This window comes from Capricornis sumatraensis, chromosome X (genome assembly GCF_032405125.1).
Source record: "Capricornis sumatraensis isolate serow.1 chromosome X, serow.2, whole genome shotgun sequence".
Classification (NCBI taxonomy): domain Eukaryota; kingdom Metazoa; phylum Chordata; class Mammalia; order Artiodactyla; family Bovidae; genus Capricornis; species Capricornis sumatraensis.
This window is the reverse complement of record NC_091092.1, coordinates 114,789,297-114,813,412: the sequence shown is the minus strand read 5'-3', so window position 1 is coordinate 114,813,412 and position 24,116 is coordinate 114,789,297. Positions and strand designations below refer to the sequence as shown.

Here is a 24,116-nt window from a genome sequence, read left to right as displayed (position 1 = left end):
ATCTCTGTGAAAAAGATAATTCCCAACAGCATTACTTGAATGAATGATAAGTCTAAATAGGAAAAAATGGTGATTATGTAGGCAAGTAAGTTATAGCCGAATAAATGAATGAATGGAAATTTAGGTTTCTGTTTTTGCACTATAACCAGCGGGAAAGCAAAATGCTTTCCCTTCAGTCTGCCTTCCAGATGGATTTCTTGGGAAAGAAGGAAATATGATATGAAAGCAGGGAGGGAGGGAGAAGAGAAGGTAGAAAAGAAGGAAAGGAAGATGGGAGGGAAGGTAAACAGAAAGAATGGAAGATGAAGGAAGAAAGGGAGGGAGGGAGAGAGGCTAATTATTTGTAGACATATTTCTCTAACAGTCATGTCGTTAGCTGTCACAGTCAGCCTGTAACTTAGTATACAGTGTTTCTGTTACTGTTATATTGGAATTGGGGAGTTCCAACTGTATAGAAATTGGATTGGATTATCAGAGGAATCTGTGCTGTCTGCCAATGCAACCTTATCATTGACAGAGGTCAAGAAAATTAAAGCCAGTGCAGAAGTTGAATATTCATGAGTATTTGACAAATCTACTGTTATTGCCCCATAGCAAGCTGATCACCACTGAAATTTGATTCATCTAGAAGAGTACAATTTAGTAATAGTAGAATTGTTTATTTAATTTGTGTTTCCACATTTTATGCAAAAGTGATGTTATTTTTTACAGGATATGATTGGTTTTGAAATGTCACTCTAAACGAAGTCTCTAATACTTATACAGTTACTACAAAAAAATTAAGATTTTATTTCATATTTATGGACCTTGGATTGTACTGGAGAATGTACTTATTAAGGTTCGTTTTCTCTTTGGTAGCAATTTTAGTAGGATTTCTAGAATGCTTCCCCCCCTTTTTTTTGGTCCACTGTCATAATGAGAGCCTCAAATTGTATGTCATCCTCAAGTTCTGTAATCATTAAAGGGTTCTACTTATAAGAGCTAATGGCAGACGTTATCCTTCCTTTCTAATCTTAAGAAATAAGTGTTAGGCTTATTTAACTTCTACAGTAAAAGCTTCATGATTGTGAAGTACAGTTTAGTTCTAAGACAGACCTTTCCCTCTCTCTGTTTCCAAAATATATCAAAATGTTTCCCCCAGTCTGCCCCACATCATCAGACTCTCCAGAAAAACAATAAGGTGTCTAATAGAAACTACATTAGAAATCACAAATGTTGCAAAGCAGACTACAGAAATGGAAAACAAGTGACCATTAAAATCAGATGACATAGGTTCAGATCTTGGCATCTGTCCTTACTGGCTATGGCTTTGGGGGGGAAGCTTCTAGACTTTTTCATAGTAGGAAATGGATGATCAAATGAAATAATGTAACTGCACACCCCAAAATACCATGTGTTAATTTTCCCTACACATATACTTATTTGCAATCTTATATTTATGCTTTTGTGTCTTAAAGACCTTAAATTTATGCTGAGAGTTCCAGCTTACATCAATTTAATAGGTTGTGAATAAAATTAAGCAAAGTATGCTCTGTTAATTTTCAGTGCTAAATTGAGATATTACATGGACTACATTTTTTTTTAAATCCCTGACTAACTCCTCCTTGCCACTTACAAAAATTTTCTAGAAATTCTTCTACATTGGAGTATAATATAACAAACCAACCTGAGATAATTTGGAAGGACATTACATTACACTATACTCTGGAAATGTGATGTCTTACTGTGAATAAATAAGCAGAGAATAAAATATTTTCTGACTTTCAGTAGTAACATGATGCCTTTTGTGTATTCCACAATTTCCCTTAATAAGCATTTCCAGACAGCCTGGGATTTATTATTTTCATTTCTTGAAGGCCTTTTATCTACTAATAGAAAAAGAAAAAAATGATATGCTATGATAATTTTGCTTTCTTTCTCATTGCTGGGGAAGAGATACTTTCACTTATAGGACATAATTTTTTGAAATTGACTATTGTCCCTAGAAGCTAATTGGTGACCATTAATTCTTTCCTTGCCTGTCAACAGAAGTGAAAACAGTAGTTGGCATGCTTACCTACTTGATTATAGCTATTATATCAATCAGCATTCTTTTCCTTGGGTTCATCATAATTTCTACAGATAATTATGTATTGTTTACTTTTTCTCACCATTTTTTTGTTTTAGTTTTGACTACACACAAATTTATTTAGGAGGATTGAAATTAGTCATGCATTCATTTAAAAATTAGCCTCACAACATTTATGTAAAAGTCACAGCAGCAGTTGTTTTATAAATAAAACTATTAAGCCACCTTTATTCTACCTACCTATGTTCTCTTTTGTTTGCCCTCCATATTACTCTCAGCTCATTAGGTCAGAATCATGGTGTAGTGTAGTGGGTAACTAGAAGAAGTTCTAGAATCAGCTATGAGTCTGGGTGCAGCAAGTGGGGTGGCCAATAATGGAATCTGGTAAGTTGGGGCTTAAGAGATAACTGTAGAAGGTGACAAATGAAGAGAGAACCTGAGCCCTAACATTAGCTCCGTGTTTATTAACTTTTCCTATGATGTCCTTTAGTGATTCTATTTTAAAAATAATTATTGAATGAAGATAATCTTTCACTGCTTATGTTCCCTGGGAGCTTCAAGATAATGGAAAGTGATGAAATATAAATCCCATAACGTCTTTGTTAATACTTTGCAGTTTGTTGTTGTTGTTATTCAGTTACTAAGTCATGTCTGACTCTTTGTAAGCCCATGGACTGCAGCACTCCAGGCTTCCCAGTCCTTCACTATCTCCCGGAGTTTGCTCAAATTCATAAATTCATGTCCATTGAGTCAGTGATGCTGCTAACCATCTCGATCTCTGCCGTCCCCTTCTGCTCTTGCCCTCAGTCTTTTCCAGCATCAGGGTCTTTTCCAATGAGTTGGTCTCTTCCCATCAGCTGGCCAAAGTATTGGAGCTTCAGCTTAAGCATCAGTCCTTCCAATGAATATTCAGGGTTGATATTTTTAGGATTGATTTCTCCTTATTGTCCAAGGGACTCTCAAGAGTCTTCTCCAGCATCACAATTCAAAAGCATCAATTCTTTGGCTCTCAGCCTTCTTTATGGTCCACCTCTCATGCTCATACATGACTACGGGAAAAGCCATAGCTTTGACTAGACAGATTTTTGTCAGCAAAGTGATGTCTCTGCTTTTTAATATTCTGTCTAGGCTTGTCATAGTTTTCCTTCCAAGGAGAATGCATCTTTTAATTTAGTGGCTGCAGTCACCATCTGCAATGATTCTTGAGCCCAAGAAAATAAAATCTGTCACCATTTCCACTTTTTCTATTTGCCATGAAGTGATGGGACTGGATGCCATCATCTTCGTTTTTTGAATGTTGAGTTTTAAGCCAACTTTTTCACTCTCCTCTTTCACCCTCATCAAGAGGCTCTTTAGTTCCTCTTCACTTACTAAATTATGTCTGATATTAAATTTTCTGATTAAATATGCACCACATATTGAACCAGGGAAATACTAGAGAATTGTTCTTCAAATCTTGGCTCAGCATGGTCCTGATTCTATTAGTCAAAAATGAATTTGCTGGTATATCATTTTACATGAATGATGTTAAAGCAAGGGAAAATAGAGATTAGCCAAAGTTTATCTCATGATAAATGAATATGGCATCAGCCTGAAACATGGAACTTTTTAAGGTTATTTTCTCAATCTTCTGGGGGACCAGAAGGAGAAGATGAGTTGTCAGTCAGTGGCTTACTTTTTCAAAATATAAATCATTGATCAATAGGAAAATTCTCTAGCCTCTTTGGGTAATAGGCTGTGACTGAATTGATTTATAAAATATGTCTCTTGATTCCTACTGCCTTCTTAAACTGCCACTCTTGTACTTCCCTCCATATCATTAAATGACACTGCCTTTCATGTGTTTGCTCAAGTGCATATCTTGGGACCTCCCCCCAATTAATGCCTAGATTTTCATTTACATTTCATATCAAATCCATCAGAAAATTTTAACTCTACCTACCAAATAGATAGTTAAAGGAACAATACCCTACCATTTTTAGCACCAACAGCAACGTATCATCACCAGTCATTGTATTGCTTCAAACCCTCATCATTGGTTTTCCTGCCTCCACTCTGCCTTCCTGCCTCCACACTACTCAATCCTTCTAGACTTGAACGCCAAGGTGCCAGAGTGATATTTCAGGCATATAAATGCTACCATTCACTCTTTCCAAAAATCTCGAATGCAGTCGCATTACATTTAGAATAAAATAAAATAAAATCTGAAAAAAAAAAGGAAAAAAAAATTAAAAAATAAAAATAAATGAAATCGGGAATCTCTGACAAAAATAAATAAATAATAAAAAAGAATAGAACCCCATTCTTTTCCATGTTCTACAAGGCCATGCCTGAATTGGTATATGGCTGTCTCTGAACTTGTTGCCACTCTTTCCTTTTGTCAGGGTAACTAGAATGATCCGTGCCTTCCCTCAAGCAGGCCAAGTGCATGCCCATTTCATGGCCTTTGCACTTTTTCTTCCCTCTGCCTGCCATAATTTTCCTCCGGGTCCTTTCCATGGCTGATTTCCTCCTTTCACGTAGATCTGCTTCAAATGATCTTCAAAACCAGCTTTCCTGACATTCCCCTACAATAGCACCTACATTAGTCTCCTTCCCTTTGGCCGCTTTCATTTTTATTGTACTTAGAACTACCTGATATTAGGTTATACATGCATTCATTTGCATGTGTATTTTCCATCTCCCCCACTGGAATGCAGGCTCCATGAGAGCAGGAGTTGTGTCTGGCTGGTTCACTGTCATATCTCCTGATAACTAGAGAACTTTCTGGCAAAGGGGAGATGCATTAAAAATATTTGTTGAATGAATGAATGAACGTGTTTTTAATTTGCATTATAAGCAACACTTATCAAACTATATGAATAAAATATCAAGTATCAAAGCTAGTCAAATTAACTTCTGATTTTCCTGAATACAAGCATTCTGATAGTAAGAGTTCCACCTTGGGAGCATTTGCTTTATCACTTTGACATGACTCCAAGACCAAGGTTATCAGGTATTAGTTTATTCATAAAATGTTCTCCCTGCACTCTCTGCTCCCTCACTTTGTCACTTCCTGCTCTCTGAGGTTTTTGAGGCTCCATGGCACCCCTGGGAGTTAACATAATTGTTTGCAACAGATACATTTTGCCAATCCTGATGCGTTAGAGACAAGTGAAGAGTAAAGAACCTCTCTACCCCCAAATAGCTTCACCTAGTATACATGGATATTCTCTCCGAGCCTTTCATTTTTATTCTCCCAAGGAACATGAGGTGGTGTCTACTTGCTATATTTCTCACAACTGCTGTGCTTCACTATTAAGAACTAATAATGCTCAAACATTCCAGGCCAAAGAAAGCAGAACTGAAATCCTATTTTGAGTCACTGAAGCTCTATAAGTAGTTCATGTTCCCTTGACTTGCTAGGAAAATAGGCAGTTGTTTGTCAAGTCTTGAAGATAAAAAAGTACATGCAGAAAACAAAACAAGCTGAAAAAAACCCATTGTAAAATGAAGCCTGTTGGTGGGTTTGCCACAGAACATGTTTTATTGTCAGCTGAATAAATCTGTGAGTATTGTTTTGTGACCATATTTAGTTGATAGATTTAAATAGGGTCATAAAGGAATTACCTCTGAGTATAGCACTCATCACAGGGCTTCCCTTGTGGCTCAGCTGGTAAAGAATCTGCTTGCAATGCAGGAGACCTGGGTTTGATCCCTGGGTCGGGAAGATCCTCTGGAAAAGGAAAAGTCTACCCACTCCAGTATTCTGGCCTGGAGAATTCCATGGACTGTATAGTCCGTGGGGTCGCAAACAGTCAGACACGACTGAGTGACTTTCACTTCATAGTGCTCATCATGGGGCTTCCCTGGTGGCTCAGTGGTAAAGAATCTGCCTGCAATGTAGGAGACTGGGGTTCGATCCCTGGGTCAGGAAGATCCCCTGGAGGAGGGCATGGCAACCCACTGTAGTATTCTTGCCTAGAGAATCCCATGGACAAAGGAGCCTGGCGGGCTGCAGTACATGGGGTGGCAAAGAGTTGGACACAACTGAAGTGACTAAGCAGCGTGGCAGCATAGCACTCATCACAATGCCTCATATAGGTGTTCTCATTTCATACTTTCTTATGTAGTACTCCATGCCCTATTGGTCTTTTTATATGTAGTACTTATTATTCGCAGATACTTCAAAAGGCACTTGAAATTGAGTTGTGGAGTTATATTTTAATTATTTATCTAGGTTGTAAGCTCTGTAAGGATTAAAAGCTGAATTTTATCTTTGAGTCCTTTACATTCCCAGTACATTGCTTGCACATCCAAAAGTCTTATAAATGCCTTTGTTACATTGTTTTTGAAGATGGAACAGTTGTCCTGCTCTTGAAACTAATGCAGGAAATATTCCTGATTCTTTTCTCTGTGATTCTTATAGTCAGAATCTAAATGTCTTTTGAATTAGCTAATGCTCTACTTCATTATTTTACAGATGATAATATTTTTCTTCTCCAGCTACAAAGAATGCTAAATGCTACTGTCCCAAACTTTGATGGGTATCATCATGTATTTTCCATCTAGTATATCAAAGCATTTAATCTGTTATCCTTTTTAATCCTCACACCAAGCCATAAGGGGGAAATATCACATTTTATATATAAGGAGACTGAGACTCAGAGAGCTTAAATAAATTCTCTAACTTGCCAAGCCAACCGGGCAGAATCAGGAATTACTAGACTCATGTCTCCCTGAAAACTATGTGTATTATCTTTTTTACTCCACCGTAATGCTTCTGAGAAACAAAGTAGAGAAGGCACTACTTAAAATACATTTTGAAAAGTATCTGTGATTTTGAAAGAACAGGTTTTTATAGTAGGACAATTTTTAGTATCCAAGAGGTATTAATTGTTCTCAATAGTATTTGGGGGACTAAAAATAAATTTTAGAGGGATGTCAAAACAAAGATCCACTCATTCTAAATATTTCATACTTCTCTTCTCTTTAAGATTATTAGACAAATTTGAGAATACTGGCTTCATTACCCCGGTCTCTTGTCACTTTTGCTTTGGAATATGGGATCCTATTTTTTTGTTATTCCATAACCCAAGTGTACATGGCATGGGGAAAAAAAGAGAAACTTCATCTCTTCATAATTATTTGTGGAATGTTAACACAGAAATTATTCCTATATACAACTTTGTGTATACCAGCTTTTAGATGTTTCTCTAACTAGCAGCTGGTAAGCAGCACAAATGTTCCTTAAAATTTCCCTTCTACTCTGAAGAACGATTTGTCAATCGAGACATATTAATAACTCTGTAAAAGATTTTTTATTCTAAAATAAAGATTTTAATTTTAAAATAAAAATAATTTGTATTTTAAAATAACTGTGTTATCTTTAATGTTGTCAGTGGGGTGTTCTGAAAAATAAAATGAGAAAAATAAAATAAAATCTCTGAAAAATAAAATAAAATGAGAGAGAGAAAATATATTTTTTGATGGAGGCATATAAATATTTCAATGCATAATTAGCCAGAGAAACATCTCTACTGTACTTGTTGTATATTTTTTTTCATAGAAAAATGTGATTAAGGTTTAAAATCAACCGGTGTTTCCTATCACTACTGTCAGACTTGCATTATTTTTTCAATGATTTCACCTTTGTGTGTGTGTGTGAGAGAGAGAGAGAAAGAAAGGAGAGAAAGAAAATGCTCCCAAAGGCAAGTTGTTTTCTTGACAATACAATGTCAGTTGTCTAGTCATGGTCTGATGCTTATTACTTTTTCTTTATTGAACTAGTTTGTTTGAGTTTCCTTCCAGTCCTACTTTTGCCCAAGCAGAAAATGAAGAGGGCTTTGTGTTTGTGTGCATGTGGTCATTTTGTTTGGTCATTACCATTCCTGCATTTGTTTGCCAGTTCTGTCACTTTGATTCAACTAATATTTATTAAACACCATAAAGTGTCAGGAACATTCAAATAATGGGTAATTCTGCACATTTCTTTTCTTTGTGGCAGCACAATTGGTCACCCTCAAATGACTGTGGAGATATATCTTAGCTTTAATGGTCCTCCCATTTCACAGTCACATGTCAGATCTGAGGTCAGTTGTTGTGCTCTCTGATAGATTCCGTTCACTTTTATCAAAGACAAGTGAACATGCCTAAATGATATCCTCTTATAGCATAATATCAAAACATCGAGATGACAGATTGCACAATACGAGTGCTCTGCTGTAGTAGGTCACTTATTTGCATGTTTTTGCTCTCCTAACAGATTGCTCATACCTTGAGGGGAAACACTGAGCAGGGCTGCAGTAGCTGCTTGATAGAATTTTCAAGGATCAGGTGATAAAGAATTGAGAGGCAAAGTTCCAGCAAAGACTCTAGCTAGTCTTTGCTCTGTCACCTTTGGCACACCGCTTGTGCTTTTCACACCTCAGATCATTGATCTCTAAAACAAGAGAATTGACCCAGCTCAGAATTTTTCCACTATTGCCGATTTTTTAACTTCTAATTACTATAAGAGGTAAAGGCAGAAACCAAAGATATTCCAAAGCCCCTGTCACAATGCCTAGCACCTAACAGTGCCCAATATACAGTACATCAGTTAAGTTGGATTGGACTTTTTTGGTTAAAAGCTTGGACAAAATGCTGATGTGTAAGATAAATAAAAGCACGGATATGTTTGTCAAGAGAGGAGTAGGTGGCGCAACAAAGTATGAAGTCAGCTCCCAGTCCACCCCTTATCTCTGTCTGCATTTCATCTGCCCAGAGGGATGCTATGGAAACCATAGGGAACACAATTTAAAAATCAAAAAACGTCATAAGCTTAGAATTTTCTCTGGCTTGAACATTCTATGATTCCTCTGCTAACTTGGAGTTGTCCCATGAGGATAATATAAAAAGGTCTTAATGATGCAGTACAATGCCATGCGGTGGGTGGTGAATTGGAATGGAGAACCATACAACCATTTTATACTTCTGAACAAATGTCCTGTATGGGGATTTTATTATCTTTCTCTACAGATAAATTAGTCTGGGATGTGTTTGAACAGAGAATATTTTTCTCAGCTACTTACTATAACTGCTGAATTGTCTACTTGTAACTACACAATCACAAACTTTTCTAAACTGAGTTAATTTACTGAATAAGCCAGTTATTTTGATGCCATCAGTCAGTTCAGTTCAGTCGCGTCCGACTCTTTGCGACCCCATGGACTGCAGCACACCAGGCTTCCCTGCCATAGTTGCTTTCAAAGTCTACTGAAATTATTTGATAACCACAGCTTAGGACCTGTGGCTTTTTTAACCTATTAGTGGTGAACTGCTTTGCTGACATTCAGTGAATAATTTACTTATCTAGCTGACAGGAGAATAAAAATCTGTTAAGATCACTTTAGGCAAGAAATACAAGTGTTTAAGGTTAATCAGAGTGATGTCAAGTCTTCGAGAAGAATTTCAAAGTGATTTATCTCATCCTATTACCCCAGCTTAGCTTTCCTCCCCCCTTCCTTCCCAGCCTGGTGTTAAATATTAATGACGATGAATAATGTATTCAATTAGTTATGAACAAAAGCTGTTGATCCTATGTGAGGTTGGTCTTCCAAACCAGGACTCTTAAAACTCATCCCTGTTTTTCTGAGTTAAGCTGCATCTTCCATTTGCACTGACTGTTTTTTTTTTCTGTGAAAGAAAGAGAGTGGTGAGCTGCCAAAGCAGATTGAATTCTTGAATCCTCTGGTGAGGAGGTTATGTGGCTGACTCGGGGCACTGCTGTCTAGATATCAACCACACTGGCATGTCCTCCTGGCAAGGAAGGAAGAAAGCCCTTAATGTAAAATCATTTAATTTTTCAGTCAATTTCAGCAACCCTTAATTGGTCATTTCTGTACTTCCTACAGAGTTGAAGTTGCAGTGGCAGATTTCACGGGGACCTGGCAGGCTTTTTAGTCCAAGAGGGTGAGCAGAGAGTCTTTAATGAAGGACCCCTGACTATTTGCCTAAAGTCCAGATTGTCTAGTTTAGCTCAGGATGAAGTATGCAGTGGGAAACCTATCCTCAAAATGCTTAATAGCCCACTCTTAGATCTGTGTGCTGATCATTGATAGACTGATAAGTGCACAGAGCAATAATGTGTAGAAGCTAAAAATCAGACAGTATATCATGCAAATTAGCAATAAGTACTATAAAGTATCACAGATAATAGCAATAAAATATTCTGACTAAATGGAAATATCATTTTAAAATATAACTTGGTGAGTATTTCTGTGCATGTTGGAGTATGCAGCTTGTACTTGTAGTAATGTAATGCCACATTGCTGTTTCATTTATAGGAGATATATGTGAGAAATACTTAATCTAATTACTAAATTAAAAGACGCTTACTCCTTGGAAGAAAAGTTATGACCAACCTAGATAGCATATTAAAAAGCAGAGATACTACTTTGCCAGCAAAATCCGTCTAGTCAAGGCTATGATTTTTCCAGTGCTCATGTATGGATGTGAGAGTTGGACTATAAAGAAGGCTAAGCACCGAAGAATTGATGCTTTTGAATTGTAGTGTTTGACCGATGCTGAAGCTGAAACTCCAATACTTTGGCCACCTGATGCGAAGAGCTGACTCATTGGAAAAGACCCTGATGCTGGGAAAGATTGAGGACAGGAGGAGAAGGGGACGACAGAGGATGAGATGGTTGGATGGCATCACTGACTTGATGGACATGGGTTTGGGTGGACTCTGGGAGTTGGTGATGGACAGGGAGGCATGGCATGCTGTGGTTCATGGGGTCTTAGAGAGTCGAACACGACTGAGTGACTGAACTGAACTGAATTACTAAATTATGGATTTTGAGGCAATGTGATCCAGAGTAGGGAATTTAGGAATGGGATTAGGAAGAAATAGACAATATTATGCCCCCCAAAGTCATTGAAATGCATGATACAGTTATTATGTGTATCTTTAATTAACACAGAAAATGTAGGGTACCCTTTAAAAAGGAAAACACGATACAGATTGAAATATTTGGTAAAGTGCAATCATATATTCATAAGGTCTGAGCAATCTTGATTCTGTACTTCAGCAGTCTCATGTGACTGTCAATTTGGTAGTGTTATATTTGACTCATGTATAATCTAATAGCTTTTCAGCTTGCCTGAAGGTACTACCTGCAATATGTAAGTCACTACCTGGTAAAATGCTTTGACACACTACTCAGAGAATGAGAAATACTTATGAAAATAAACTGTGTTCTCTCCTTCAGTTTATGCAGCATAACTCTAAATCTGTATTATTATTGTTTTTCAGCCCCTCTGACAGATAAACCACCCAAGCTGTTGTATCCTATGGAAAGCAAACTGACGATTCAGGAGACCCAGCTGGGTGAGTAATTCCTTAATTCTTGTTAGTACACTTTTCTTGTTACATTCTGACCATTACTAAAGCCTATATTGTAGCCTGGTGTAATACTCTGAGCTAAGCCCATGTTTATTTAAAGGGAGCAAAATTAGAAAACACCAGCAACCATGGCATATTGCGTCCTGCCATGCCTGCATTAGGATTAATTTGGACATATGGATGTCAAATCTCATATATTATTTAGATGGTTGTTGAGAAATTAAGTGGTTATTGAGAAATTAGATGGGCTGAGAGTTTTGCTGATATTATCTTGTCATTTTATAAGGCTTGAATTGGTTTTAAAACAAGTAATGTGAAACTATTTGACTTATAATACCCAGTAATACATTAAAGTACAGTTTTTGAAAATTGGGGGAAAGGGTAGAGATTCATTAAAATGAATGACACTATGACAGTTATGGATAATGTATTTGTAAAATGTGAGCAAGTGGCTTTTGATTAAAGGGCTGAAACAGAAGAATATGGACAGAATATGTTCTGGTAAAAATATCTAGATGTCTACAAATCTGAATATTAACATATTTATCTTAGAGTTAAGTCTAGAGTTTCTTAGTCTGACTTATCGATACTCAGTTATACTAAATTATGGGAAATTTCCCCTCTAGTTTATAAATACATACAGTACATTCAGTTATATTTTTTATTTGAGATATAGTATGCATGTGTATATATATCATAAACTTTAGCAGAAAATTATTTGCTTTTAGTGGTTTATTATGAAAGTTTATAAAAAATGTAATTTTAGCCATATATTCATATTTTTAAGGAATATTTTGTTACATTAACCGTTTGAAAGTAGAAATGCATTTAATGAATACAACTAAAAAAACTGATTGCCCATCCGTTATGTTATCAATGTTGTTATTGTTACTGGGGTGAGAATTTAGATTAAAACTGTAAACCTGTCTTCAAAATGAAGGTTACAGATCTGATCATCTTACTAATAGCATATCCAAAGTTGTAGTGCAAAAAGGTAAGGTGATGGGTTTAGAGACTATAAAATAATTGTAGTCAACAAATTTCCAGCATTGGAAATATTCACCAACTTTCAGGCATAAACATATGTAATTTTTATAGAAGTCAGAGCAGTAATATGTTTCTTTGCTGATAAGCCCAAGCCTTTGGATTAAATCCATCTTACATGCAAGTAGTTTTGTAATTTCATTATTTTGAGGTGGGAGACCACAAGCAACATTAAAGCGATGCTGTATATAAAACAAACATATTAAAATTGTATTGTGCTGTTTACGCATGCTATGGCATATTGAGGTATATTAGATTTGGTATATTATTAGATTAGGTATATTGTTGCTACTTCGAAAAGAAATTTTGAAATATAAATTTTCATAAGTGACAATGTTCATATAGACCTTTCAGTAACCCTTAGGAAGATGTATTTCTAAGGAGTTATGCAAAACTATGAATATCTTGTACCAAGAAGGAGTGGTTTATGGTACTAGTTATCTGTAATGAACATTGCCAAAGTGATATTAATCGTATCTCTGACAACATAATTCAAACAGTTTTATGAAAGATGGCTGCTCATTGAATTTCCTTATATTTTCCCTAAATTTTGAATATATCAGATTGTCCCCTGTCTTCTACTAAAATGTTCTACAGAATGGAATAAATAATTCTTAAAGCTCTATTTTTTAAAAAAAAAAATCACTCTTCTTGAACAATAATTACAAAAACTAATCAAATCACATTGAAAATATGAAAAAGTTTATGCAAATTAGAGGGTGTGTCTGTATATTTGTTTGAGGAAAAATGGGCATGTCTGTTATCAAAATGCTCCAGAAAAATACTCTAATTAATTCCTTTATTGTCACTGTCTAAAGAACATGAGCTCACTTTAAATTCCAAGTAAACCATAGACATCAACCTGGGACTTATATTCTTCTAGTCAACTTTTGTTTTATTTTCTGACTCCAGTTCTCCATATGATAAATCTTTTGAGAAATGATTTCTAAATTAAATTTTTAGTTTGAGAAATTTAACCTTAATCCATGAATTTTTGAGCAACATTTGATTTGAAATAACTAACTTTAGTGTTTTAGCTTGTATAGTATTGAGGTAGATAAACAGCTAATCACAAAGGATAAGTGAAAATAGGAAACAATGTTAAGAGCCAAAAAAAGGAAGGACTCGAGATGCCTAAAATATGTTTGTTCTCTACAAGGTGTACTTTGATTTTTCACCTCCTTTGGGGTTTGATTTTTGCCTTTTCCAGGTCTGAAAAAACTATTACTTTCTATAGGCTCAAAATGCGTTATCAAATCTTAAGGAAGGAAACTGAGTGAAGAGTCTTGGCGGCGGGGGGTAGTAAGGAGAGTGGCCAGGATCAGTGAAAGGGAATCTGTAAGTTATGCCAACTTTCATGAGAAGGTAAAAATCTCCAACAAAATTTCATTGACCAAGAGCTCAGGGGTCTGACTCAGCCTTGTCCTAAATTGAGGGTTTACCTCAGTGGTGAATAAAACTACTATGTGCATTAATTACAAGAGCAATTATTAGAAATTATACAAAGCTGAGTTAGTACATGTCTGATGACCTAACATGAACATCTCGGCTAATTTAAACACATATCTAGCCAACAAATCTCCAGTTTGTGTGTGAATATATGAAACACATTCATAATGACTTAGACAAAAGCACGAAATGCATAGATTCATCTTCATCTCCAAATTCTGCTTTCTCTGCTGTTGACTAGCCATGCCTTCCTTTCACTTTCCACATCCCTCGTGTCTTCCTTTTCTTCTAATTCTTTCATCTTCTCAAAACTGGAAAGATTCTGATAGTGATCATTTAAACTGTTTCAGTACAGAAAGCAAAAGGCACCAAAAATTTCAAAATACTTGGGAAAAAACTAATGTAATAGTAATTAAACTCATATAAAACATGTATATCGGGTGGTTTTGAATTTCAATCAATATGGGGTTACAGCTAGCGATTATAAGTGGCATCTGTATGTTATTTCTAAATGTGAAAAAAAAAAAGACTCTGTCCTTTTAAATAACTTTCAGTCATCAGCAAATATGTGGATAGAACTTTCTTGGGGAAAAGGCCCAGAGATCATATTGTACAGTTCTGAAGGTCAATCCAGGGGGTGAGCCTGACTTATTCTTTTCAAGCAGCTATAGTCAAAAGAATCAAAGGACATTCACCATTGTCTTGCTGAACTTGAGCCCTAAGGATGTCAATCAGAGATGTGGTCTTCTTATGGCCAGGAGCCCATTTTCAAAAACTTCTAAGATGTTTTGCAAAGGATGTTATATTAATCATTACCAGACTTTCAAATAGTAGAAATTCATTCCATCCTTGTCCTAGAGAGACACATTATACTTTATAACTTAGAATTTACTGAAAAATTATCATTAATTACTCATCTAGATATGAGAAGTACTTTATTTAAATTTTGCTTTTTTTTTTTTTTTTGCTTTAAAAATATAGGTTAGTTTCATAGGTTAATTACAGATAGACCTTTGGAGGAAATACAGAAAGAATTGTGTCTTTTATACTTTATATTGTAGAAACATTCTGCTCCTATTAAATATTCTCAGAAAATACCCCTTTAATGGCTATATGGCATCCTTGAGAATGTCCCATAACTTCATAGATATTGCTGGAAATTTGGGTTTTTCCAAGTTTCATTATCATAAATAATGATACAGTTATCTTTAGCCATACATTTTCTAACTTATTTCAACAAGACAGATTGCTGAAAGGAAAATTACTGGGTAAAAGGAAATAATTTCTCCAAAATTTCTTGATACATAATTTCAGAATTCTTACCAGAGAAGTACAGACTCTCACTAGAAGTATTAGTGAATTTAATAACTTTTCATTTTTTTGATACTTTGCATAAAATATTATATCTTTGCAACATAGGGCCCTTAAACAAAAAGCCACTTTCCTCAAGTATAAGAATCACTTCTTCCTTCCCCATCTTAGTTCTTTCTTTTCACTCACTGAGTATGGCTGTGGCCTCTTTTTTCAGGATTACCAACATTTGGAGGGTTTCAAATAAATGTAATCTATATTGTTGAAGAAATATAGAAACTTGATTAAATGTTGGCAGTCTCTATCCATTTTTTCTCTTGATTATCTTAATGCTCAACTGAAGACTTCTTCTAGAGTCTGTATATCTTAATATAAGTACACAGTAATTTTGTGATGTGCTTTGGGCATCAGTTCAGTTCAGTCGCTCAGTCGGGTCCAACTCTTTGTGACCCCATGGATTGCAGCACGCCAGGCCTCCCTGTCGATCACCAACTCCTGGAGTTCACTCAGATTCACATCCATCGAGTCGGTGGTGCCATCCAGCCATCTCATCTTCTGCCGTCCCCTTCTCTTCCTGACCTCAATCCCTCCCAGCATCAGAGTCTTTTCCAATGAGTCAACTCTTCGCATGAGGTGGCCAAAGTACTGGAATTTCAGCTTTTAACATCATTTCTTCCAAAGAACACCCAGGACTGACCTCCTTTAGGATGGACTGGTTGGATCTCCTTGCAGTCCAAGGGACTCTCAAGAGTCTTCTCCAACACCACAGTTCAAAAGCATCAATTCTTTGGTGCTCAGCTTCCCTCACAGTCTAACTCTCATATCCATACATGACTACTGGAAAAACCATAGCCTTGACTAGACGGACCTTTGTTGGCAAAGTAATGTCTCTGCTTTTTGATATGCTATCTAGGTTGGTCATAACTTTCCTTCCAAGGAGTAAGCGTCTTTTAATTTCATGGCTGCAATCACCATCTGCAGTGATTTTGGAGCTCCAAAAAATAAAATCTGACACTGTTTCCACTGTTTCCCCATCTATTTCCCATGATGGGACCAGATGCCATGATCTTAGTTTTCTGAATGTTAATAAATACTAATTGACAATAAGGTATATATGTTACAATGGATACACATCTCCAGATTTTCTGTTAAAAAAATAATGAGACTGAACTGAATGAACTGTTCAACAGTGCTGTTGTTTTTCTTTAATATCTGCTTCCTGTTGTTAAATTTGTTAAAAAGAAGTCTTGTGTATCAGACTGAGTTACAGGGATTCACCAGACATTGCCATCTCAAGGAAAGTGGTTGATGACAATGTTGAAACCTCAAATTTTTAAATGTCTGTCCTTGTAAAAGACATACTACACAAGTGACTACCAATTTGACTACAGGCTAATTAAAATAAAATGTCACACTAGGGCTTAACTAACACATCTTGCTCTGATACACCATATTATAGTTTGCAGAATTTTAAATTTCAAGCAGACTGAGGGAAAAATGTCCATGTATTATATAATAGATCCTGATTGATAATTTAATAGGAAAACTTTTTGTCATGAAAATTTTATGCTTCAATTTGTTGTTGTTGTTCAGTCGCTAAGTCGTGTCTGACTCTGCAATCCCATGAACTGTAGCGTGCCAGGCTTCCTAGTCCTTCACTTCTTCCTGAGTTTGCTCAAACTCATGTCCATTGAGTCAGTGATGCCATCCAACCATCTCATCCTTGTCACCCCCTTCTCCTTTTGCCCTCAATCTGTCCCAGAACCATGGTCTTTTCCAATGAGTCAGCTCCTCGCATCAGGTGGCCAAAGTCTTGGAGCTTCAGTTTCAGCATCAGTCCTTCCAATGAATATTCAGAGTTGATTTCCTGTAGGATTGACTGGTTTGATCTCCTTACAGTCTAAGTGATTCCCAAGAGTCTTCTCTAACAGCACAGTTTGAAAGCGTCAGTTCTTTGGCACTCAGCTTTGTTTATGGTCCAACTCTCACATCCATACATGACTGTTTCATTACTATCTTGCTAAAGTGGTTACTGAAACATATTCTGCTTCAATCCTTTATATGTACTAGAACTTAGTGTATGGAATTTGTTGTATTACATATATTCTAGTCGAGTTTTTAATCCAAGAAAAGTATATAGGGAATTATTTTATGGAGTGAAAATTAGCTCTCTAACATTTACTCTCTAGGTCTATATTTTTATAGCTGTTTTCTTGAAACAAAACACATACTATCTGAATAGTTACTTATTTAGGAAGACTGTTTCCTTTCTCAGGTAGGGAAGTTCTTAATGTCAGTATCCTAGAAACAAAATAATTCAGGTGCTAAATTTGATACCTAATTCTGAAAGTGACACACGTTACTGTTGATGCTAAAGAGTACTTTGTTGTTGAGTTATGCATCTGATTCAAATAGGACCTTCCTTCCCAGAGGTAACAAAGCCAGGTTTGACTGTTTGGGGTTTTCCATCTGCAAATACTCTTCTGGTTGTCATCAGCAAATAAAGTGCTGTTGACTTTGGTTTTACTGCTCCATGGGGAATGTACAAACCATATTTTCACTGAAAAACTCATATAAAGCACCATAAAATTTCCTTTTCACTCTGAATAAAAACGTTTGTATCTGTGTCTTGATTTAAGATGACAAATGATGTACTTCTTGCCCACTTAAGAAAGACATGCAGATCAGTGGAGTTCTACTGCCTGAAATAAAACTTGCTAGACATAAATTAGAGCTTCTGGGAAAATAGACATGATTAAAGCGTGTAAAGGCAAATAGAGTAGTGTTATAATTATTTAAACTAATGGCATTCAGTTCTACTCAGTACAAATTTATTGCACCAGGATGAATGAAAGTAATAACTCTTGACAGCTGTTGTGATCTGATATCTTATTTTTGAAACCAAAAAGACCTTAAGAATTGTGATTTTTAAGCTGAAGAGGGATATTTTCATAGTAATATTTATTTAATATGTCATATCCTTATACAAATGGTAAATCAATAAATGCAAACCAGTATTAATATTTTTAGATCATTAAATGGCCTAACATGTATGATATGAATATTGCAAAGTCTCAAAATCAGAATCCTTAGTGCTAGAGAGGAAGAATAGGTTGGGGGAAAATGCAGCTTTGCATGTTTGCTTTAAAAATTGCCAACTAAAAACCCAGAGATACAGAGAATAAACTAGTGATTACCAGCGGAGAGAAAGGGGAGGGTGCCATATAGGAATGGGAGAGTGGGAGCTTCAAAGTATTGGGTGTAAGATAGACTTAAGGGTGTATTGTACAGCACAAGGAATATAGTCAAGGAATATAGTTTTGTAATAACTGTATATGTAAAGTAGCCTTTAAAAATTGTATAAACTTGTTTTTAAAAAGCTTAAGACGAGCTGAGTGGCAACAATGAGAACAAATGTATGCTATTTTAAAAATAACTTACTATTCTTAATATTAAGTGTCTTATTCCAGTCTCTCAGTCCAGAATAAAATCAAGCCACCCCCCCAAAAATGCTAACTAAGCAGAAATCACACTTCCTTTTTAAGTATTATATGCTCAAGGCCTACTACTAGGTCAGGCTTGAAGCTCAAAGAAGATGGAGATGAAGGTTAGAACAACTCCTATGGGCCATTGATTTCTGAAAGTTTAGAAGTCAGTTGAAACATTTTTTAAAATGCTTTAAAAATGAAATAAACTGTAAGTGAGTCTGCTTGTTCTTACTTTGGAAAAGGGCCAAAAGAGAGAAAAGGAAGGAAGAAAAAAAAGGTCCAGGAAAGAATATTGTCACAAAACCAATGCAGAGAGTCCTTGGAAATTTTCACCTCCTGGTGTAGTTCTGGTCTGGTTTGAATACCAACATGAGTCATGTAGCTTGCTCTTTTGCTAGAGCTCTAAGAGTATAGTTTTGTTTGTTTGTGGTCAACTGAGAAACTAGATGTGTGAAACTCTTCACATTTCTAGATTTTGAAACTTTATGAAGTGGAGGGACTTTGATAGTTAGCAAGTCAAATTCTTCTCCTTAAACTGATGAGAAAACAGAGACCCAAAATAGCTACATGTTTCAGTATCATAAAATTTGCAAAAACAAACATCATCACCACCATCATTTTTTTTCTTTTTGTTATTAATCATGATGATTATCATGTTATCATTTTGGTTACTTACAATAAAGAGGCAGCATATAGCAGTGGTTCCAAATTCAGGACAATCCAGCTCTACCATGTACTTCTACTGAAATCTTTAACAAATAGCCCTCATTTTCCTAATCAGTAAAAAAGATACCATGATAATACCTAGGTCTGTAGAGTTAGTATGGGCATTTAATGAGGTAACACATGTAAAGATTAGTACATTGCCTGGTATATGTTTAAGTGGTCTATATGCTTGCTGCTGTAAGTTGAGCTATTTTAATGCTACACACACAAACACACACACACACAGAATGCTGTATATATGAGATTTCTGAAATGCATTTTGAATGCCAATGACTGTTTGATTTTGCTTATATTATTTGATGTTGCTTATATTCAGTAAGCCTGTTACTGTATAGTATAGACAATATTTTAGACAATTTCCATCTCTTGTCTAAGAACAAAATATGCATACTAAATTTTTCAACATAAATGAAACTGTATCTTAAAGAAATTATTGATGTTAAATTACTTAATTCTTCAACAAATCTATCCAACTGCATGGCCATAACAGAAGAAAATGATTGCCAGCCTCTAAACATTGACCATGTAATGGACACTATGCCACATGAATTTATCAGTAACCATCAAGAAGAAAGTAAGAGTGAAAAAATTACTTTTTCAAGTAAAGAAATTCAGATATGATATTTCTTAAGACAAAGGACATCAGGATAATTTACAAAACAAAACATCAACCATTATGCCTGTCAAGTTCCTCCTGAAGGTTTTGGAAATAGTCTTATTCATTTTATAGAAAAATGCTGCTTTTCCTCTGACGAGTACTATTATCACAAAGCTTTCTGAGTCATTCCTAATGATTGAAGTTTACCAGCATAGAAAAATGCAGTGAGTATCCTATGTTAACATGAACTTCTGTATTTGCAAAGTAAATGCCAATTTCTCAGAAGTAAACTTATCAAAGGACTTAATGGTGTAGCATATTGAAAGAGGTTTCAGAATAAGAGTATGTACCACATGACTGATGTTCATTAAAGCAGAAACTATAAAAAGACCCACATCATTTTACATTTGAATATAAAGAGATATTCATCCATAAATTTCCTTTTGAATTTTGGCTAAATAACTGAGCATTCCTAATTATATGCAGACTTTTCATGAAAAATAACTCGTGCTTGAATATGATTATAAAAATAGGATGCCAGTATTTTATGGTCTAATGTTAACACATTTAGCATTCCAATCATACCTTACTCTACCAACTTAGTATGTTCATACAGATTTGTGGGTAAATTGAATCATCATCATTTCAGAGAAGTGTTCCCTTCATTTTTGATTGATCTTTCATTGGTAGTGGCTTAACATGTCAGTTTTAAGAGAGTCTGTCCCCCAATCTCTTTTAAGCAGCTAATGTTCAATGAAAGATTTATATGCATAAGGGAAGTACTATAAAGTAACTCTGTGGTGAATTGTTTTATATAAGATTCCTTTTGTAATTGAGTAATTGCCCCTATAACATTTCCCTGTGTTAGTGAAGATTTTTACGTTTTTGTAAGATGTGGCTCACTGATACAAAACTGGCAAGTGGTATTTCTAATTAACCCAAATAAAGGATCAGCCACCTATCACTTCAGTATATCTTCCTCTTGTCTATCAGTGGAAAATGATATCCCCTTTCTGACTTTTGCCTCCTCTGAGGAAATATTAAATTTTCCCTCAGGTGTAGAATCAACAGTAATTAATTTTAATCTAATTCTCAAAAATTCATGTGGGTAGATTGTTGGAGTAACAAGAATATCTCATGCTCAGTTATGACTAAACAGTTTATTTTCATAAGAGTTACATTGTGAAGGCCATCATACTATCTTGTCTGCCTTGAATATCCTAATGGAATGACTGCCCATGGTATCATTTGTTTTTCCATAGCTATAACTGTTATTTCCAATTTTAAAGAGAGCGTTCTGTATTTTGATGCTTCTGGAATTTTATGGACCTTTTCATTACATCATTCTGTTGACTACTTCTTTTATCCTTAATATATTCCTATGTATTTAATAACGATTTTCTCTTTAATATGAAAGTATATACAATGAAATTTGTTTTGTTAGTCCATGAATGCTTAAACATTCATATTTTAAGATGTAACAAAATGTATGCTCCAAAACATGCCAGATAAGCCCAGTGCACAGAGTATCCAGAAGGTTTTAAAACCTGCACTTCACCGCGAACTCTCAAGAAGAGACCTGTCTTACAGTTTACCACATACAAGCCCAATGTTACTTTCTCAGAGAAACTAAGGATTTTTAAAAGCTTTATAGTTAGGATATGTAAATTTTAATTATAACATATATTATCCAATCAAATAATCAAGAAAAGAAAAAAAAACTTGATAAAGAGTTTTTACTTTCCATTGTTCTGGTCAGAAGACACCTTCCATTTCCACTTCTGGTCCACAGTGAGCATGAGAGAAAGACTTCAAGATCCTGAGGCTTCCAAGAAAGTCAATACTCCCCTCTCCCCTCCCACTTCCCTGCAGTGATCTCCTCAAACTTACAGGCAGGCTACAGGCTTTCTCAGTCTTGGAGAGATTTACTTTCCAGTTTAATAAAAGCAGGGCACTCACCTCGGACTTGCCTGACAAAGAATTGTGTTTATAGAAACTTGGCAGTTCTTTGAGTAGGAAGAGAGTAAGGGAAAGTCCATTGCTTTTCTAGAAAAATTAAATCGAATTCATTCTGTCACATCAAGCTATCACTAGAGATAGGGTACTCACATAACATGTTCTAGGAAAATTTGAGATTGTTACCACAAATGTTCAGTAAGAAACTATTATAGGAAATAGCTTAGGGAAAGTTCAATAAATATGTTTTTGTCCTCTTATCATAAGGAATCTTCTAGTGTTTCTGATAAATAGACAGTTCTGATTTGATCAATTATCTTGGTGACTTTAAGACTTTTAATTTATTGATTAAAAGTTTAAAATATTTTCTGAGTAATATATATAATTTTGGCCAAAATTACTTGAAATGCAATTAGACTATTATTTTATACTCTGCTTATTATATATAGCCTTTTTTATAAATGGTACAAATATTTGCTTCAGAATTATATATCACATGCTATTTATAAAAGGATAAATATACAAAGATAGTTTTCTTAGGTATAAATAGAATTTGCAGTGATTACTTTTTTGACAAAGAGCCCTTCTCTATTTCCCATGAATAATGCATTTTTACTCCAATGCTGTTTATTAGAATTTGCTACTAATTAGAGAGGAGGAGTAACATTTTTATGTAATGGAGATAAATAAGTGAATCTTAGATTATATGAATATAACAAATCTTCACTTCAGGTGATATTAAGTGTCACAGAGAACATGTTGCTATATACTAAAGAAATTTAAATCAAGAGGGAATTCTTTTGACAAATTCCAGAGCATATAGGCTTTATTTTCAGTCACTAATTATATACATGAAATAAAGTAGAGAATTAAGGCAAGTAGATAAACAATTCAGAGCGAGAATAATCCAGAAAAGTTTATTTTTCTTCTCAAATACATGGCTATTTCAAGCAAAAGTTAATTTGAGGAGTTTAGAGGTACTGAGGGTCAGCTTCCTGTGCCTAGATAATTTACATATGAGGGTCACGGATTCTGATATTTCATCATCAGTGCTCTGATCACAAACATCAAATCACTTAAATGGCAGGAGCAATGCTGGCTTCAAGGGTGATGGGAACAGTGCTAGAATTTTCTCTGTCTTTCTTCTCTCCTTTCTGTTGATCATCATTCATTGTAGAGGTAGAGTGTGGCAAGGGCGCTGGGGAAGCACACAGGGTAAGGACAGAGCTTTTCTCAGTTCTTCTAATCAGGAGGAGCTCTAGCTGGAATTGGAGATTGCCTAAGGAGGAATTCTGACTGGCATAGCTTCAGTGGTTGTTGTTTAGTCGCTAAGTTGTATCAGACTCTTGTGACCCCATGGACTGTAGCCTGCCAGGATCCTCTGTCCCTGGGACTTCCCAGGCAAGAATTCTGAAATGGGTTGCCATTTCCATCTCCAGGTATTTTCCTGACCCAGGAGTTGAACCCACATCCCCTGCATTGGCAGGCAGAATCCTTACCACTGAGCCACCAGGGAAGCCCATAGCTTTTGTTACAGATCTAAATGTTGAACAGATGACTCTGGCATCAGAGTAAGGGCTCTCCTCAGTGGCTATTGTATGCTCTGTTTCTCTGGTGGTGAGGAAGCCTGTATGTTGTACAGGTACGTGAATGGGTGAATTGGGATTGTACCAATTGAAGATATCATCTGAGAATCAAAGAGTTAAGAGCAACATAGTTAATTGTGGAAAATCACCCCATCGGGTAATATAGGAGTCATAGACATAATCAAATGGGCAAATTCTCTTTAGTGTTCTGGCCCTACAGAGAAATAATTATACCTACTTTATTTTCATAGACTTTTTAAGTTGACGAAAGTAGAAATATTTGTCAATTATCCCAGCAGATAGTTTTACTTCTCTCTGTACAAAATTTTCCATGTAATTATGGTCTGAAGGTCCTATACTTGAAAGTGGGCATTGCCTAATTCACTTGCAAAGATGTACAAAGAAAGAATGAACTATGGGATCCATAATTATCTTTGCCTTGTTCGTTGGAGTCTATACATAGTGGCTTTTGTGAGTTTAATGCAATCGTCATTCCTATGTATAATTATCAGAGTGAAGATTTGGG

At 35.6% G+C, this 24,116-nt stretch overlaps 1 protein-coding gene across 1 annotated transcript in view; it reads left to right on the top strand.

The window, feature by feature from the left end:
- Positions 1-24,116, top strand: part of IL1RAPL1 (interleukin 1 receptor accessory protein like 1) — a 684,278-nt gene that overhangs the window by 344,320 nt on the left and 315,842 nt on the right. Inside the window, exon 5 of the mRNA XM_068963257.1 lies at positions 11,343-11,417. Within this exon, the coding sequence (XP_068819358.1) occupies positions 11,343-11,417 (75 nt within the window). The remainder of the gene's footprint in view (positions 1-11,342; positions 11,418-24,116) is intronic.